Consider the following 19,741-nt stretch of genomic DNA (forward strand, 5'->3'; position numbering starts at 1 on the left):
TGATTTTCAGAAAGCAGGTGCACATGCTCCTATCTGTATCAATGGTGTTGTGGTTGAGAGCGTTAGACCTTCAGGTTCCTAAGAGTAAAAGATAAAACCAGTAGCCTGCCCTGGGCCAACCATATAGACACGATGGCCAAGAAGGCTCATTAACACCTCTACTTCCTCAGGAGGCTAAAGAAATTTGGCATGGCCCTGTCAATCCTTCCTAATTTTTTCCACAAAGGCTTGATATGGTTATTGCTCTTCCCTGCAAGAAACTGCAGATAAATGTGGATGGAAACCAACCTCCCCACCATGGACTCTGCACTTCTCGCTGCATTAGTAAAGTAGTTAGTATAATCAAAGACATCACTCACACTAGACATTCTCTCATCTCCCCTCTTCCATCAGGTAGAAGATACAAAAGCCTGAACCGCCAGGCTCTAAGACAGATTCTACCCTGCAGTTAAGACTATTTAAGACTATTAAGTGGTTCCCTAATATGAGAAGATGGACTCTTGGCCTCACAATCTATTTGTCATGATTGTTCACCTTATTGCAGTCCTGCTCTACATTTTCACTGTACCTGTTACACTTAATTTGAATTGTTATTGTTTTACCTTGTTCAATCTCAGTGCATTTTGTAAAGATTTGATCAGTATGAACATTGTGCAAGGCAAGTTTTCCACTGTATTGCAGTAGATGTTGTTACGTACCCCGTAACTGGGTTGCCAAACCAGCAGAAATGGATCACTCAGTTGGAGTCTGGATTACTAGAACTAAGAAAGTTTTATTAAAGAAACAAGCAACACAGTAATCGAAAGGATAATAAATGCAACAGTTCAGCAATGATAAACACACATGTGCACAGAATTAAGATAACAGCATCAATCAAGCTCTATCGTTGTCTAGGGGTAAATGACCAATTTCGAAGTGACACAAAAGTCCAGTTCGATTTAATAGTTCAGTTCACAGTAATCGTTGCCATGGCGATGGACAACGTGGGGGGAGGGAGAGAGAGAATGGGAACGACTGATCATTCAGACACGGCTTCCACTCACAGACCGGCGATATGGCTCACAAGCAGCTTTCGGGCAGGTCCTTGGTGATGTCACCTGAGGTCACCGACTGTGACCCCTCCTCCAGATGCGGTCGATCCTCTGCAGTGAACCCGGCACCCAAGCGAGGGTGGACACACACCGGGTTCCCGCTGATCGTACCTTTCCACCCTGTGCGTTCTGCCTTAGCGAACCTGTCCCTTTTTATCTCCCTGCGGGGCATTGCCTGTCCACCACTTCAAACAGTTCAGGGTTCAAAGGGGGAGCCACTCCAGACAGCTCTCTCCCCCGTCCCTTCATTACACATCTCCAGATGCTGTTTCATTGTGTTCCTTATCTCTCTCTTGAAGACAGGTGGCAGACCAACTGCTGATCACACAGGACAGCTAACATCTTATCTATGTGTATTCTCGTCACAATGTGTCAATAATAAACCAATTCCAAATTAGCCTGTTTGAAGCATTGAGGATGTGTTGTGGCATTGTTGGCTCTAGTTTCTCAGGACTGAGATGTACGATAAAATGAATGCTACCAAGCAATTCAGCATTACTGAATACATAACACAAAACACTTTACAACCAGCTACATTTTGTTTTACTTCACATGATAGCAATGGAATTAATTTATCGTCAACATTGCCAAAACCCAATAAGCATGATCAAAACAGAGAATTTGTTTTAATACTGTTGGCTCTAACTTCTCAGGATGAACTTATGCAATTAAACAAATGCTACCAAAGGATTCAGCACCAAAACATTCACAAAGTAAAGTATTTACAATGAGTTAAATCATTGTTTTATTTCACATATTTACAATGGAATCTATTTTCCAGTCCACATCACAAACATCCATTTAGCTTGTTTTAAGTTTGAGTGGTGATGCCTTCTGCTCTCAGAGTCATAAAGCACTTCATGAGAGAAACAAGCTTACTCCCTGCTGAACTGTTATTCTGCGTAGTCCCTGGGCCATAGCCCTACATACACCTCCATCCATGTACTTCGCAAATTTCTCTTAAAATGCTGACATTGAAACCACATCAACCACCTATGCTGGCTCAATCTTTCCAGATTAACTGCCAAGTCATATGAATGTTACCAAATAAATCAGCATCATTCAATACATAAAATCAAGTACTTTACAACAAGTAATCTCATTACTCGGTTTTATAGAATAGTAATGAGAGCAATTTGTCCAATCAGCATTGTAATTACCCATTTAGTCTGTTTGAAGCATAGAAATGTAAAAGCCTTGCTCAGCCTTTCCTCATAAGACAATCCTGGTAAATCTTGTCTGCAGCTTCTCTAAGGTTTCCATATCAGTCCTATAATGAGGAGACATGAACTGAACACAATACTCCAAGTGTGGTCTAGCCAGGATTGTGTAAAGCTGTATTATAGAGCCTTGTGGCTCTTTGCTGTAGATTTCTATGTTCCATCCCCTGAGTAAGGAAGTCCTGTACACAATATGTCTTTACAATCATCACATAAACTTGGTCCAGAGATCTCTCTGTTCCTCCATATTTCTAAGAATCCTGTCATTAATCTTGTACTGCGCCTTCAACTTGGATCTTCCAAAGCATATCACTTCACACTTTTCTGCATTGATTTCCATCTGCTATTTACCACTCAGCTTTATTAACATGGAACAGTACAGACAGGAACAGGCCATTAGGCCCACAGTGTTGTGCCAAACACTCAAATACTAATCTCTCCTCGCTACACAATGTCCATATCTCCCCATGTTCCTTACATCCTGTAATGTATTTGCCTCTACCACCTTACTAGGCAGCACATTCCAGGCTTCCATGACTCCCTGAGTAAAAAACTTATCTCTCAAATCCCTCTTGAACCTTCAATGCATGCCCTCTGGTGTTAGACATTTCTACCCCGGGAGAAAGATATTGTCCATATTTGCCTCTCGTTAACTTATAAACTTCTATCAGATCTTTCCTCAGCCTCCGGAGCTCCAGAGAAAATAACACAAATTTATCCAGCCTCTCATGATAGCACATGCCTTCTAAACCAGGCAGCATCCCGATAAACCTCTTCTGCACCCTCTCCAAACCCTCAACATCCTTCCTACAGTGGGGCGATCAGAACTGTACGCAATACTCCAGATGTGACCTAAGCAGAGTTTTATTAAGTTGCAACCTAACCTCCTGACGTTTTAATTAATGCCTCAATTAATAGAAACAAGCATTCCATCAGCCTTCTTAACCACCTTATCGACCTGTGTAACCACTTTCAAGGAACTATGAACTTGGATCCCAAGATCTCTCTACTCAGCAGCACTATTAACTTAACAATACCCCTGCATTTGCCCTAACGAGGTGCAACACCTCCTATTTATCTGGGTTAAACTACATCTACCAATTCTCTGCCTATATCAGCAACTTTTGCCAGTCTTTTACGCTATCCACAACTCTACCAGTCTTGGTATCATCCGCAACTTACTAACTCACCCATCTACATTTTCATCCAGGTCATTTATGTGCATCATAAATAGCAGAAATCCCAGCAGAACACCACTAATTACAGACCTCCAGCTTGAATAAGTCCTTTCAACCACTATCCTCTGTCCTTAATGCACAAGCGGTTCTGAGTCCAAACAGACAATTTGCTGTGGACCCCATGCATCTTTATCTTCAGCATTAGCCTCCCATGAGGGACTTCATCAAGCGCCTTACTAAAATACATGTAGACAACATCTACTGACCTACCCTCATCAATTTCTTTTATCACCTTATAAAAAAACTCACTTAGGTTGGTAAGACATGACCTGCCTGTCACAAAGCCATGCTGGCTCTCCCTAGTTAGCCCATGGGTCTCCAAATGCTCATATATCCTATCCTTTGGAATTTTTTTTCCAGTAATTTCCCTATAACCGTTGTGAGACCTACCAGACTATTGTTCCCAGGATTTTCCTTTCTTCCCTTCTTAAATAGAGGTACAACATTAGCCACTCACCAGTCCTCCAGGACCTCACCTGTGGCTAGAGAGGACACAAGAAAACCAGTCAAGCCCCCAGCAATCTCATCTCCTGCCTCTATCAAGTCACCTCTCACACTCCATTACTCTGCAGCAAAAAGACACTCAACCTTCTTGTGACACTGCTTACTCTAAATTCTCAGGGTTAAGTTCTACCATCAAATAAGTGTTGACAAATGATTCAGCACCATGAAATACATAAAATAAAGTTATTTAGAACACGGTACTTTATCATACTATTTTTGAAAATGGCAAAGCCCACTTTGGAAACATTGATTTTAACAATTTTGAAGCTCTATCTTCTCAGCAATAAGTTGTACAATTAAATAAATTTTACAAACAGTTCAGCAAATATGCGATGATACCAAGATTGAACATACAATCACAAGACATAAGGGTAGCTGGTTTACAAACAGAAACTGTGTGTAATGAGATTGCTAGCAAGGAGAAGCTGATGATTAGGCAAAATTGCAGTCAAAGGGATGAGTTGCAATGTAAAAGGCTGACAAAATTGAAAAGGGTGACTACTGAACTGAAGGTGTTATGCATGCATGCACACAGTATACGGTATAAGGTAGATGAACTTGTAGCACAGTTACAGATTGAAATGTATGATACCATGGGCATCACTGAATCATGGCTGAAAGACAATTATAGCTGCGAGCTTAATGTTCAAAGATACACATTTTATCGAAAGATGGGTAGTGTGGCTCTGTTGGTAAAAAATGAAATCAAATCATTAGAAACAGGTGACATAGATTAGGTGTAGAATGGTTATGGGTACAACTAAGGAATTGCAAAGTTAGAAAGGCCCTGATGTAATCTCAAAACAGCAAAAAAGATGTGGTCTACAAATTGATATGGGAGATAGAAAATGCACGTCAAAGAGGAAATGTTATGATAGTATTTGGGGATTTCAAAATGCAAGGAAATTGGGAAAATCAGGTTGATGCTGGATCCTAAGAGGGGGAACTTGTGGAATGTGTATGAGGTCAATTTTTAGAGCAGCTTATAATTAAGCCCACTAGAGGAACAGCTATTCTGGATTGGGTATTGTGTAATGAACTGGAATTAATTCAAGAACTTAAGGTAGAGCAACCCTTAAGGGTCAGTGATCATAATATGATAGAATTTACCCTGCAATTTGAAGTAGAAGCTTAAGTCATATAGATCAGTGTTACAGTGGAGTAAAGGGAATTATAGCGGCATGTGAAAGAAGCTAGCCAAAATAGATTGGAAGGGAACACTAGCAGAGATGACAGCAGAGCAGCAATGGCTAGAATTTTTGACAGCAATTTGGAAAGCGCAGGATAGATACATTCCAAAGAAGAGGAAGTATTCTAAAGGTAGGATGGTGCAACCATGGCTGACAAGAGAAGTCAAAGCCAACATAAAAGTCAGAGAGAGTACATTATGGTCACTTGGCCTCTGGACCGAAATCTGTCCCTAGAAGGCCAAACTTTAGGGAGGATCTAATTAAATAGGCAGCGAAAATGCCCTTCACTTCAGATCCCTTCTCTAATTACTATCCTATCATGTCCTCATGTGTACCTACATATATTATTTTCTCTTTATATTTAGAGATACAGTGTAGAATAAGCCCTTCCAGCCCTTTGAGCCACACTGCCAGCGACCACCCAATTTAACACTAGCCTAATGATGGGACAATTTACAATTTACAATCTACACAATCTAACTACAAGGCTGAGCAGAACTGGCAGTAAAACATTCCAGAAATTAGATCACATCCTCTTGGCTCCTTCTCTGATAGCGAGCAGGAACACAGCAAGGGAACTTTGTTTTAGGTTCACATTCCATGCCATGCCAGAAGATTATCAGTATGACCTTGACAGATGGGCAGAGGTTTTGGGGCAGTCTGTATTTGAATAGCTGCAAGGAACTCCCCAGCCCAACCATGGAAAAGACCCAGCTTATTTGTCTTCACTTACTATTCAGGTTGCCTGATGACAATGTGTGCAATTTCTTCTTTTTCAGTCTGCCTTGCCATTGAGGTTGTGGAATGAATGAGGGGTGGAACCTGATGCCTCTGCCATAACTTAGATCTCTCCCATCAATTTTCCCAATATCCTTCTATTCCGATCTATATAACTAATCACCTACCAACAAAAACTAGTACTATTACTGTTAGAACACAAGACCACAAGACATAGATGCAGAACTAGGTATATTGGTCCATTGAGTCTGCTCCATCGTTCCATCATGGCTGATTTATTACCCCTCTCAACCCCAATTTCCCCATAACCTTTAACACCCCGACTTATCGAGAGCCTATTAAACTCTACTTTAAATATATCCAGTGACTTGATCTCCACAGCCATCGGTGGTATTGAATTCTACAGATTCACCACCCGCTGGCAAAAGAAATTCCTCCTCATCACTGTTCTAAAAGGACGTTTTTCTGATCTGAGACCGTGCCCTCTGGTTCTAGACTCATCCATTATAGGGAATATACTCTCCGCTCTATATCTGCTATCTAGGCTTTTCAATATTCGATAGGTCTCAATAAGATCCCCCCCTCATTCCTCTAAACCCCAGAGTCCAGAACCAGAGCCATCAAATGCTCCTCATAACTTAACCCTTTCATTCCTAGAATCATTCTCATGAACCTCCTCTGGGCCACCTACAGTGCCAGCACACCTTTTTTTAGACAAGAGACTCAAAACTGCTCATAATACTCCAAGTATAGACTGGTCAATGCCGTATAAAGCCCCAGCATTTATAAGTAGGTATGTTTTCCGTGAGGGGAAATCTTGCCTGAATCTGTTGGAATTTTTGAGGAAATAACAGGCAGGATAGACAAAGGAAAATCAGTGGATGTTGTTTACTTGGATTTTCAGAGGGCCTTTGACAATGTGCATATGAGACTGCTAAACAAGATAAGAGTCCGTGGTATTACAAGAAAGATATAAGCATGGGCAGAAGATTGGCTGGCAGGAGGCAAAGAGTGGGAATAAAGGGAACCTATTTGGTTGGCAGCCTGTGACCTGTGGTGTTCCTCAGGGGTCAGTGTTGGAGCATTTGTTGGCCTACTTTGACATGTGCCTCCAAGTACCCCAAAGCCTCATCCTTAATAATGAGGTATCCTGAAACCTCATTCTTAATTATGGACTTCAACATCTTCCTAACTACTGAAGTCAGGCTAACTGGCCTATAATTTTCTTGCAACACACACAAAAAAATACTGGTGAACGCAGCAGGCATCTATAGGAAGAGGTACAGTCGACGTTTCGGGACGAGACCCTTTGTCAGGACTAATTGAAAGAAGAGATAGTAAGAGATTTGAAAGTGGGGAGGTGGGGGAGATCCAAAATGATAGGAGAAGACGGGAGGGGGAGGGATGGAGCTAAGAGCTGGAAAGTTGATGGGCAAAAGGGATACAAGGCTGGAGAAGGGAGAGGATCATGGGACGGGAGGCCTAGATGCTGCCTGGCCTGCTGCGTTCACCAGCATTTTTTGTGTGTGTTGCTTGAATTTCCAGCATCTGCAGATTTCCTCGTGTTTGCTATAATTTTCTTGCTTCTGTCTCCTTCACTTCTGAAAGAGTAGAGTGACATTTGCAATTTTTCAATCCTCCAGAACCATTCCAGAATCTAGTTATTTTTGAAAGATCATTACTAATGCCTCCACAATCTCCTCAGCTACCTTTTTCAGAATCGAGGGGTATATTCACATCTTGCTGTCATGTTCCCTGTCTTCTACATTCATGTTCCTGTTTTTAATCATTTATAAGTCTTCTTTGATCAAGAGGTCATTATTTAAATTTCTTGTTATGAGATTGTTAGTGAACAGGCTCACTTTCTCCCTTTAGTTCTCTGTGGCCAGCAATGGTTAACTAATTTGCATTTACCCAATACATGCTGGACTATGTCTCAACTTTTCAACTTCTTTCCAGGAGAACTAAAACTTATTAGGTGCGTTGACAATACCCAATATATGTATTTTAACCCTATGAAACACTCTTAGGAAAAGCAGCGTTTGTTCATTCCCCAGTGTTCCAATCTCCCTCCAAAAAATAAATTTAATCCATGTTTGTAGTTGTCTTCTTTCAGAGCCTTTACAAGTAACTGCAAATCTTAGAACAGTTAATTTCCACAGTGGAAAACCTTGGAAAGCATATTTTCCAAAGAGCAAAGGGAGACTGTGGGGCCCCAATGTGTTTGCACATTCACACAACTTCTTAAAGGCACAGCCCTCTTAAAAGTTAAGAGCTCCTGCAAATTGACATCACCAAGTAGCACCTTTCCTGCTGAAGTATAGAATTAATTTAAATTGCCTTCCACTACAGATTTAACACACGACAGACTTTGCATTCACTGACATCCTCTCACCCAAGTGAACTCACATATGGCTACACCTCATGCAACGATTTTCAAACTCAAACTATTCACACTTTATCATAGCAGGTGTGCAGGGCAAATGACCTCCTCCCTACAAGAATGGGGAGGTAAGGCACCACCTAACTGCTCACACCTGTTGCTGCTGAAGGTCCTCCAGTGCCTTTTTCAGAAAACCTGAGTGGAATGTGAGGAACCTTGTGGAAGGTACTCTTATTGGGGGAAGGCTTGGAGAATGAGCCTTCTCCCTTAACGACCTCCTTGCCTCTCCTACCCTGGTAGTGTAATTATTACCACAGGTTTGTACTGGTGCATCCACACAGATAGAAGGATGCCCACTTTGAGCGGGAACCCTGAGACTCTCTTCTAACCTCTATTTCCCATCTTCCCCACCTAACCAAAAGTCCCGACCCTACATATGTGTTGAGTTCACCTCCCCAACAGCCCGTAACAGATTCCATCACCAGTCAGTCGTGCAGGCGAGCCTCTAACTGCTGCACCTTTAATAGTCGACAGGCCATCTCTGTGCTCCTATCCACTGTCTTTACCCTGAGTCTGTGCTGATTGGACAGCCTTCCCCATAAGACACAGGAGCAGAATTAGGCCAATCAGCCCATCGAATCTGCTCTGTCCTTTCATCATGACTGACCCCGGATCCCATTCAAACCCCTACACCTGCTCTCTCACCATATCCTTTGATGCCCCGACCAATCAGGGGTCTATCAACTTCTGCTTTTAATATACCCACAGACGTGGCTTCCACCACAGTTTGTGGCAGAGCATTCCACCCATTCGCCAGTCTTTAGCTAAAAAATTCATCCTTGCTTCCATTCTAAAGGGTTGCTCCTCAATTTTGAGGCTGTGCCCTTTAGTTCTAGATACCCCCACCAGAGGAAACATCCTCTCTTCATCCACCTTATCTAGTCTTTTCAACATTCAGTTAAGTTTCAATGAGATCCCCATGCATTCTTCTAAATTCTGGTGAGTATAGGCCCAAAGCTGCCAAACGCTCTTCATATACTAACCCTGTAGGAGTGTTGACAAAAATTCACAAGTGTAATTACTTCTAATGTACATTTATTTGCCCTGCAAGCAAATGGCGACATTATATATATATATATATATATAAACGTAATTAAAGTACAGCGTAACACGTAACATACACGGCGAACTTAACAGTCTGGGTGAATTCTGCCTAATGAAATTAAGGAGTCCCTACAACCCCTTCATTCCTGGAATCATCCTCAAGAACCTCCTCTGGACTGCCTCCAATGACACTACATTCTTTCTGAGATAAGGGCCCTAAAACAATGCCCCAAGAGCAGCCTGCCTAGCGTCTTAAAAAGCTTCAGCATAATCTCCATAGAAATACATCTCTGGTTTAGTACCTTCATTTTGAATGCCTCCTTGTGTTAGATTTTCTTGTACTACTCCCTTATTATGACTGCCAGCAGCCAGAAAACAGCCCTCTGGCCCTCTGTGTTCCTGGAGAACTCTATCTTATTATATGTGGTGTCCCATTTTCACCCCGCAAGAGTTCAATCACCAAACCCTGATCGCAGTGCCAATTGTGTGAAATCAGGTTCACAGGTTCGATGAGTGGAGTCAGAAAATACTCACTACTAGTAGGTAGGTAGGTTAACCATTTATTTACAGGACAAGGCAGACACAATACATTCAGTAAACCCTTCAATTTACACTCCGTTATAATCTTATCTAAACTAGGTGCCTGAAGTGGCAGGACAAAGCAGACATTGACAAATCCTTATCTAAAGTGTTTGCCCAGGCCCTGTTTAGTGTTTCCATGGCACTAGCCATGAGCTTGCGATGACCGGAGAGTGAAAAGAGAAGGTGTGGTTACCATGCTAGATTTAAACTCTACTGCCACTGTGATGACATTAGCTAAGTGGCAGATAGTGAGAGGGGCTACAATGGGCCAATCCCTGCCTCCCACTGGGGAGTGGCTACTGATTAGCGGGTGAGTTTGACACACTGCAACACCTGCATAAGTCAAAGTATTGTGTACAGGAAATGGGATGTTGGAGTTTTACAAGATGGTGATGCCAAATTTGGAGCACTGTGTGTATTTCTGGTCACCTATCTACAGAGAAGATAATAATGATTGAAACATTGTGGAGAAAATTTACAAGGATGCTGTTAGTTACAGGGAAAAGTTGAATAGGTTAGGACTTTATTCTCTAGAGCATCGGAGAATGAGGGGAGTTTTGATATACCGTAGGTATGATGAGTATAGATAGGCTAAATGCAAGCAGGCTTTATTTCCACTGAGGTTGGGTGAGACTAAACTAGAGGTCATGGGTTAAGGTTGAAAGGTGAAATGTGTAAAGGAAACATGAGGGAGAACTTCACTCAGAGGGTGGCGCAAGTGTGGAACAAGCTAGCAGTGGAAGTGATGGTTGCAATTTTCAACAATTAAGAAAAATCTGGATAAGTACATGGATGAGAAGGTTATGGAAGGCTATGATCCAGGTGCAGGTTGATGGGAACAGAATAATAGTTCACTATAGACTACATGTACCTCAAGCATGGGCTGGATGGTGAGGATCTTTGATAATAAATGTTGCATTTCTGAGGCAGTTCCTCCCATAGATACTACCAACGGTGCAGAGAGGGAGGAATGTGTCTGTAAAGTACTTGGCTGAGTCCACTACTCTCTGTAGCTTCTTATATTTCTGCATTTTTGAATTGCCATACCAGACCACAATGCAACCAGTCAAGAGTAGGTCTGTAGAAGTGTGTGGGATGGGCTGCCAGTGGCAATGGTGGAGGCGGAAACGATAGGGTCTTTTAAGAGATTCCTGGATGGATACATGGAGCTAAGAAAAATAGAGGGCTACAGGTAAGCATAGGTAGTTCTAAGGTAAGGACATGTTCGGCACAGCTTTGTGCTGTCGGTTTTCTATGTTCCGTAAGTTTGTTAGAATGCTTGGTGACATGCCAAACCTCCTTAACCTCATAAGAAAGTAAAGATGCTGGCATGCTTTCCTAATGATTGCATCAATGTACTAGGTACAGGACCTAGCAATTTAAAGCTGCTGACCCTCTGCACCACAAATTCCCCCAATGTGGCCTGGCACTTATTCAAACAACCAAGATTCCTTTGAAAGCTTGTGACATTTGCTCACCTTTGCCCATATCCCTCTAAAGCTTTCCTATCCGTGTACCTGCCCGTGTCTTAAATTTACCCGCTTCTCCCATTTCATGAGCAGCTGTTTCCAGATCCCCATCTGAGTTTAATGTCAGTAGTAGATAAGTTATTGGAGGGAGTACTAAGAGACAGAATCTACAAGCATTTGGATAGACAGGGGCTTATTAGGGAGAGTCAACATGGCTTTGTGCGTGGTAGGTCATGATTGACCAATCTGTTGGAGTTTTTCGAGGAGGTTACCAGGAAAGTGGATGAAGGGAAGGCAGTGGATATTGTCTACATGGACTTCAGTAAGGCCTTTGACAAGGTCCCACACAGGAGGTTAGTTAGGAAAATTCAGTCGCTAGGTATACATGGAGAGGTGGAAAATTAGATTAGACATTGGCTCAATGGAAGAAGCCAAAGAGTGGTAGTAGAGAATTGCTTCTCTGAGTGGAGGTCTGTGACTAGTGGTGTGCCACAGGGATCAGTGCTGGGTCCATTGTTATTTGTCATCTATATCAATGATCTGGATGATAATGTGGTAAACTGGATCAGCAAATTTGCTGATGATACAAAGACTGGAGGTGTAGTAGACAGTGAGGAAGTTTTTCAGAGCCTGCAGAGGGACTTGGACCAGCTGGAAAAATGGGTTGAAAAATGGCAGATGGAGTTTAATACAGACAAGTGTGAGGTATTACACATTGGAAGGACAAACCAAGGTAGAACATACAGGGTAAACGGTAAGGCACTGAGGAGTGCAGTAGAACAGAGGGATCTGGGAATACAGATACAAAATTCCCTAAAAGTGGCATCACAGGTAGATAGGGTCATAAAGAGAGCTTTTGGTACATTGGTCTTTATTAATCAAAGTATTGAGTATAAGAGCTGGAATGTTATGATGAGGTTGTATAAGGCATTGGTGAGGCTGAATCTGGAGTATTGTGTTCAGTTTTGGTCACCAAATTACAGGAAGGATATAAATAAGGTTGAAAGAGTGCAGAGAAGGTTTACAAGGATGTTGCCGGGACTTGAGAAACTCAGTTACAGAGAAAGGTTGAATAGGTTAGGACTTTATTCCCTGGAGTGTAGAAGAATGAGGGGAGATTTGATAGAGGGATATAAAATTATGATGGGTATAGATAGAGTGAATGCAAGCAGACTTTTTCCACTGAGGCAAGGGGAGAAAAAAAAACAGAGGACATGGGTTAAGGGTGAGGGGGGAAAAGTTTAAAGGGAACATTAGTTGGGGCTTCTTCACACAGAGAGTGGTGGGAGCATGGAATGAGCTGCCAGACGAGGTGGTAAATGCGGGTTCTTTTTTAACATTTAAGAATAAATTGGACAGATACATGGATGGGAGGTGTATGGAGGGATATGGTCCGTGTGCAGGTCAGTGGGACTAGGCAGAAAATGGTTCGGCACAGCCAAGAAAGGCCAAAGGGCCTGTTTCGGTGCTGTAGTTTCTATGGTTTCTATAGTCTGTGTCAAAAACCTGCCGCTTTTATCCTTTCCCCTCGCACTATTATCCTGTGCCCTCTAGTTTTAGGCTCCTCTACCCACGAGGAGAAAGACTCTGAGCGCCTACTGTATCTACACCTTTTGTGGTTTCATAAACAGCTATTAGGTCACCCCTCAGCTTCCTTTGCACCATGGAAACAGCACCTCCTTATAACTCCAGCTCTCAAGTCCCAGTAACATCCTGATGAACCTTCTCTGAACCCTCTCCAGCTTAACCAGACCATTCATATAGCTGTGCAACCAGAATTGCACACACTGCTCCAAGGACGCCATTTTATAGCTGTGACTTCTCTTGATGCACCTCTCACTTCCTCCCCTTCATCACCACTCTCTACTTCGCTCTTTCTTCCTCTCTAATTTCTCCCCTCTTTCTCCCTCCCTCATCTCTCGTTCTCCCTTTTTGTGTTGTTTTACGTAGTTCAGTGTAGTTTTTGTATTGTTTCATGTAGCACCATGGTCATGAAAAACGTTGTCTCGTTTTTACTGTGCAGTTTTACCAGCGGTTATGGTAGAAATGACAATAAAAAGTGACTTGACTTACCCCTCACTTCCTTCCAAGTCCACAGACATGGCCGGGGTCCCTTTAAGTGGGGCGGGCAATGCCGCGGTAATTTATTGGGACAAGATCCGGGCTGTGGTTCTTGGACGGCAGGATGGAGCTGACGGAGTCCGGGGAGGTGGAGGTGAGAATGCGCGGGAAATGACGGGTCGACAGAGGGATCCCGCGGGATGAATCGAGGTCCCACCCCCTCCCTGGAATCGCTGCTCGAATTGATGAGTTCTTCCAGCGGCTGGAAAAGGTGGAATTGGTGCTGGGGAGGGAGTAGGGTAAAGTGGGAAAAAGAAAAGCGATATTTGGGGTAGAAATATAGGATCAAGTGGGAAAGGAGGGAGGTCGGCGAGAAGAGGGAGGTAGAGAGAGGACGAACGAAGGGGAAGGAAAGGAGCAAAAGAGAGAAGGGTGAGTGCTGGAAGGGAGGAGAAGGGCGAGGACTAGAGGAGGGGGAAGGACGAGTACCGGAGGAGGGGGAAGGGCGAGTACCGGGGAAGGGCGAGTACCGGAGGAGGGAGAGGGAGGGGAGGGGATGGGATGGGGGAGTGCAAAGGGGAGGGGGAATGTAGGGAGAGGGGAGGGTGGGGGAGGGGAGTGGGGATGAGTGGAGAAAGAAGGGGTTGGAGGGTGTGCCGGGAAGAGGTTTAAAGGGTGTTCGGTGGGGGGGGTGAGAATGGGAGAGGGGAAGAGCGAGAGTGAAAGGATGAGGTGAGTGCGATTGGCAACCTGTGAGCATATGGGGAAAGTGGAGGAGGGTGATGGGCAAGGAGGGGAAGGCAATGGGAAAGTGTGGAGGGGATGGTGAGGGGTAAGTGGGGAGTGATTAGGGGCTAGTGATGGGGAGCGGATGGAGGGGGAAGATGAGTGAGTGCAAGGGGAAGGCAGGGAGGGATGGGTGTAGGTGGCGGGGGAGGGTGAGGTGTAGGGTGGCAAGGGGAAGTAGGGTAGTGTGGATGGGAGGGGTGGTTGTGAAATGGAGTTTGGAAGGAATAGTTGGGTTAAGGAGACGGGTTGGGAAAGTGGGAAGGGGAAAGCAGGAGACTAGTGGAGAGCAAGTTATGAAAAGGGGAATTGGTGGGAGGGGAATGGAAAGTAGGGAAATACAGGAGAGGAGTGAGGTGGGAAAGGGGGGAGGAAGAGGGAGGAAGTGAGGCAAGGAAGCAATTTCTGGAACCTTCCTCTGTGCTGAGATGGGAGGGAATGCATTTTCTTTTGTTTCTGACATTCTGAACATCTCTCCTGAAACAGGAATTCCCTTTACCCACTGATGAAGGTTATCTTCAGGAAATGAAAGATGATGAAGATATTGATTTGTATAATGAGGAGACTTTTGGAATTGGTTTGTTGGAATGCCAACCTTCTCCCTTTCTGATTACAACCCCGCACCCCCACCACGGACAGAGCGCAGCCCCACCCACCCACCAGCAACCACGACCCCGCCTCCATGCCAACGACGGTGCATGGCCCCACCCACCTACTAGCAACTGCACCCCCCCACCCCGAATGATGACACATTGTATCAAAAGGACTGGCACGTAGGCTTAGAGGTGACATAGGATTGGAAGATGTAGAATCATTGTGGCTAGAGCAAAGAAACTGCAAAGACCCTCATGGGAGATGTATATAGCCCTCCAAACTGCAGCTAAGATGTGGTCTTCGAATTAAAACGGGAGATAAAAAACGCATATCAAAAGAACAATGTTACGAGCAATACATTATATCAGGGCAGAAGTGTGTGAAGTTGCCATTACTAGGGAGAAGGTTATTGGGAAACTGGAAGGTCTAAAGATAAATCTGGGTTCTGAAGAGATTGTGGAAGCATCAGTAATGAGAATAGATTCTGCAGACTCCAGAGGTCTGAAAAATTGCAAATGTCTCCCCAAGAAGGGAGAGAGGCAAAAGAAAGGAAATTATAGGCCAGTTAGTTTGACCTTAGTGGTTGGGAAGATATTGGAGTCAATTGTTAAGGATGTGATTTCGGGGTACTTGGAGGCACGTGGTAAAATAGCCTGTAGTCAGCATGATTTCTGTAAGTGAAAATCTGGCCAGAAAAATCTGTTGGAATTCTTTGAAGAAATAACAAGCAGGATAGACAAAGGAAAATTGGTGGATGTTGTGTACTTGGATTTTCAGAAGACCTTCAGAAGACAAGGTGCCACTTGTGAGTTTATTTAACCAGTTATAAACCCAGGAAAGATCTCAGTATGAATAGAGCATTGGCTGATTGGCAGGAGGCAACTAATGGGAATAAATGGATCCTTTTCTGGTTGGCTGCCAGTGACTAGTGGTGTTCCACAGGGGTCTGTGATAGGCCATTTCTTTTTATGTTGTATGTCGATAGTAAGGGGGTCAGATAGGCGATTCTGTGGACGCAGTCCAGAGACTCGGATGGTAGTTTGCCTCCCTGGTGCCAGGGTCCGGGATATTTCTGATCGTGTCCAAGATATCCTGAAGTGGGAGGGTGAAGAGCCAGAGGTCCTGGTACATATAGGTACCAATGACATAGGTAGGAAAAGGGATGAGGTCCTGAAAGAAGAATATAGGGAGTTAGGAAGGGAGTTGAGAAAAAGGACCGCAAAGGTAGTAATCTCGGGATTACTGCCTGTGCCACGCGACAGTGAGAGTAGGAATGCGATGAGGTGGAGGATAAATGCGTGGCTGAGGGATTGGAGCAGGGGGCAGGGATTCAAGTTTTTGGATCATTGGGACCTCTTTTGGCGCAGGTGTGACCTGTACAAAAAGGACGGGTTACACTTAAATCCTAGGGGGACCAATATCCTGGCAGGGAGATTAGCGGGGGCTACTGAGGTGACTTTAAACTAGAATGGTTGGGGGGTGGGAATCAAATTAAAGCGGCTAGGTGTGAGGAGGTTAGTTCACAACAGAGGGATGGGAACCAGTGCAGAGGGACAGAGGGGTGTAAAGTGAGCGTAGAAGCAAAAAGTACAAAGGGGAAAAGTAAAAGTGGCAGGCCGACAAATCCAGGGCAAGCATTAAAAAGGGCTAAGAGAGTTGTAAAAGAGCGCCTGAAGGCTTTATGTGTCAATGCAAGGAGCATTCGTAATAAGGTGGATGAATTGAAAGTGCAGATTGTTATTAATGATTATGATATAGTTGGGATCACAGAGACATGGCTCCAGGGTGACCAGGGATGGGAGCTCAACGTTCAGGGATATTCAATATTCAGGAGGGATAGACATGAAGGAAGGGGAGGTGGGGTGGCGTTGCTGGTTAAAAAAGAGATTAACGCAATAGAAAGGAAGGACATAAACCGGGAAGATGTGGAATTGATATGGGTAGAGCTGCGTAACACTAAGGGGCAGAAGACGCTGGTGGGAGTTGTGTACAGGCCACCTAACAGTAGTAGTGAGGTCGGAGATGGTATTAAACAGGAAATTAGAAATGTGTGCAATAAAGGAACAGCAGTTATAATGGGTGACTTCAATCTACATGTAGACTGGGTGAACCAAATTGGTAAAGGTGCTGAGGAAGAGGATTTCTTGGAATATATGCGGGATGGTTTTTTGAACCAACATGTCGAGGAACCGACTAGAGAGCAGGCTATTCTGGACTGGGTTTTGAGCAATGAGGAAGGGTTAATTAGCGATCTTGTCGTGAGAGGCCCCTTGGGTAAGAGTGACCATAATATGGTGGAATTCTTCATTAACATGGAGAGTGACGTAGTTAATTCAGAAACAAAGGTTCTGAACTTAAAGAGGGGTAACTTTGAAGGTATGAGACGTGAATTAGCTAAGATAGACTGGCAAATGACACTTCAAGGATTGACGGTGGATATGCAATGGCAGGCATTTAAAGGTTGCATGGATGAACTACAACAATTGTTCATCCCAGTTTGGCAAAAGAATAAATCAAGGAAGGTAGTGCACCCGTGGCTGACAAGAGAAATTAGGGATAGTATCAATTCCAAAGAAGTAGCATACAAATTAGCCAGAGAAAGTGGCTCACCTGAGGACTGGGAGAAATTCAGAGTTCAGCAGAGGAGGACAAAGGGCTTAATTAGGAAGGGGAAAAAAGATTATGAGAGAAAACTGGCAGAGAACATAAAAAAGGACTGTAAAAGCTTTTATAGATATGTAAAAAGGAAAAGACTGATAAAGACAAATGTAGGTCCCCTGCAAACAGAAACAGGTGAATTGATTATGGGGAGCAAGGACATGGCAGACCAATTGAATAATTACTTTGGTTCTGTCTTCACTAAGGAGGACATAAATAATCTTCCAGAAATAGTAAGGGACAGAGGGTCCAGTGAGATGGAGGAACTGAGCGAAATACATGTTAGTAGGGAAGTGGTGTTAGGTAAATTTAAGGGATTGAAGGCAGATAAATCCCCAGGGCCAGATGGTCTGCATCCCAGAGTGCTTAAGGAAGTGGCCCAAGAAATAGTGGATGCATTAGTGATAATTTTTCAAAACTCATTAGATTCTGGACTAGTTCCTGAGGATTGGAGGGTGGCTAATGTAACCCCACTTTTTAAAAAAGGAGGGAGAGAGAAACCGGGGAATTATAGGCCAGTTAGCCTAACGTCGGTGGTGGGGAAACTGCTGGAGTCAGTTATCAAGGATGTGATAACAGCACATTTGGAAAGCGGTGAAATGATCGGACAAAGTCAGCATGGATTTGTGAAAGGAAAATCATGTCTGACGAATCTCATAGAATTTTTTGAGGGTGTAACTAGTAGAGTGGATAGGGGAGAACCAGTGGATGTGGTATATTTGGATTTTCAAAAGGCTTTTGACAAGGTCCCACACAGGAGATTAGTGTGCAAACTTAAAGCACACAGTATTGGGGGTAAGGTATTGGTGTGGGTGGAGAATTGGTTAGCAGACAGGAAGCAAAGAGTGGGAATAAACGGGACCTTTTCAGAATGGCAGGCGGTGACTAGTGGGGTACCGCAAGGCTCAGTGCTGGGACCCCAGTTGTTTACAATATATATTAATGACTTGGATGAGGGAATTAAATGCAGCATCTCCAAGTTTGCGGATGACACAAAGCTGGGTGGCAGTGTTAGCAGTGAGGAGGATGCTAAGAGGATGCAGGGTGACTTGGATAGGTTGGGTGAGTGGGCAAACTCATGGCAGATGCAATTTAATGTGGATAAATGTGAAGTTATCCACTTTGGTGGCAAAAATAGGAAAACAGATTATTATCTGAATGGTGGCCGATTAGGAAAAGGGGAGGTGCAACGAGACCTGGGTGTCATTATACACCAGTCATTGAAAGTGGGCATGCAGGTACAGCAGGCGGTGAAAAAGGCGAACGGTATGCTGGCATTTATAGCGAGAGGATTCGAGTACAGGAGCAGGGAGGTACTACTGCAGTTGTACAAGGCCTTGGTGAGACCACACCTGGAGTATTGTGTGCAGTTTTGGTCCCCTAATCTGAGGAAAGACATCTTTGCCATAGAGGGAGTACAAAGAAGGTTCACCAGATTGATTCCTGGGATGGCAGGTCTTTCATATGAAGAAAGACTGGATGAACTGGGCTTGTACTCGTTGGAATTTAGAAGATTGAGGGGGGATCTGATTGAAACGTATAAGATCCTAAAGGGATTGGACAGGCTAGATGCGGGAAGATTGTTCCCGATGTTGGGGAGGTCCAGAACGAGGGGTCACAGTTTGAGGATAGAGGGGAAGCCTTTTAGGACCGAGGTTAGGAAAAACTTCTTCACACAGAGAGTGGTGAATCTGTGGAATTCTCTGCCACAGCAAACTGTTGAGGCCAGTTCATTAGCTATGTTTAAAAGGAAGTTAGATATGGCCCTTGTGGCTACAGGGGTCAGGGGGTATGGAGGGAAGGCTGGGTTCTGAGTTGGATGATCAGCCATGATCATAATAAATGGCGGTGCAGGCTCGAAGGGCTGAATGGCCTACTCCTGCACCTATTTTCTATGTTTCTATGTTTCTATGTCAATTATTGGGATGATGGAATTGATGGCTTTGTGGCCATGTTGTAGATGGTACGAAGATTGGTCGGGGGGGGATATTTTGAGGACGCAGAGTGGCTACAAAAGACGGGCAGATTGGGGGAATGGGCAAAATTTGAAGTGCAAAGGCACTTGGGGGTCCTTATGCAAGATTCCCTGAAGGTTAACTTATGGGTTGACTCAGTGGTGAGGA

The 19,741-nt window shown here is 43.9% G+C and overlaps 1 protein-coding gene across 5 annotated transcripts in view; it reads left to right on the forward strand.

Moving 5' to 3' along the window:
• The first annotated feature begins 13,652 nt into the window (after window positions 1-13,652).
• patl2 (PAT1 homolog 2) overlaps window positions 13,653-19,741 on the forward strand; it is a 49,872-nt gene continuing 43,783 nt past the window's right edge. For 2 of the 5 annotated variants that reach the window (XM_063033380.1, XM_063033379.1), the window contains exons 1-2: window positions 13,653-13,734; window positions 14,853-14,943. In XM_063033380.1, the coding sequence (XP_062889450.1) occupies window positions 13,705-13,734; window positions 14,853-14,943 (121 nt within the window). In that variant the 5' untranslated portion in view covers window positions 13,653-13,704. Of the gene's footprint in view, window positions 13,852-13,968; window positions 14,013-14,852; window positions 14,944-19,741 lie in introns of those variants that run through there. The other 3 variants (XM_063033384.1, XM_063033382.1, XM_063033383.1) reach the window with 3 other exon arrangements.

The sequence above is a fragment of the Mobula hypostoma genome, chromosome 25 (assembly GCF_963921235.1).
Source record: "Mobula hypostoma chromosome 25, sMobHyp1.1, whole genome shotgun sequence".
NCBI lineage: Eukaryota > Metazoa > Chordata > Chondrichthyes > Myliobatiformes > Myliobatidae > Mobula > Mobula hypostoma.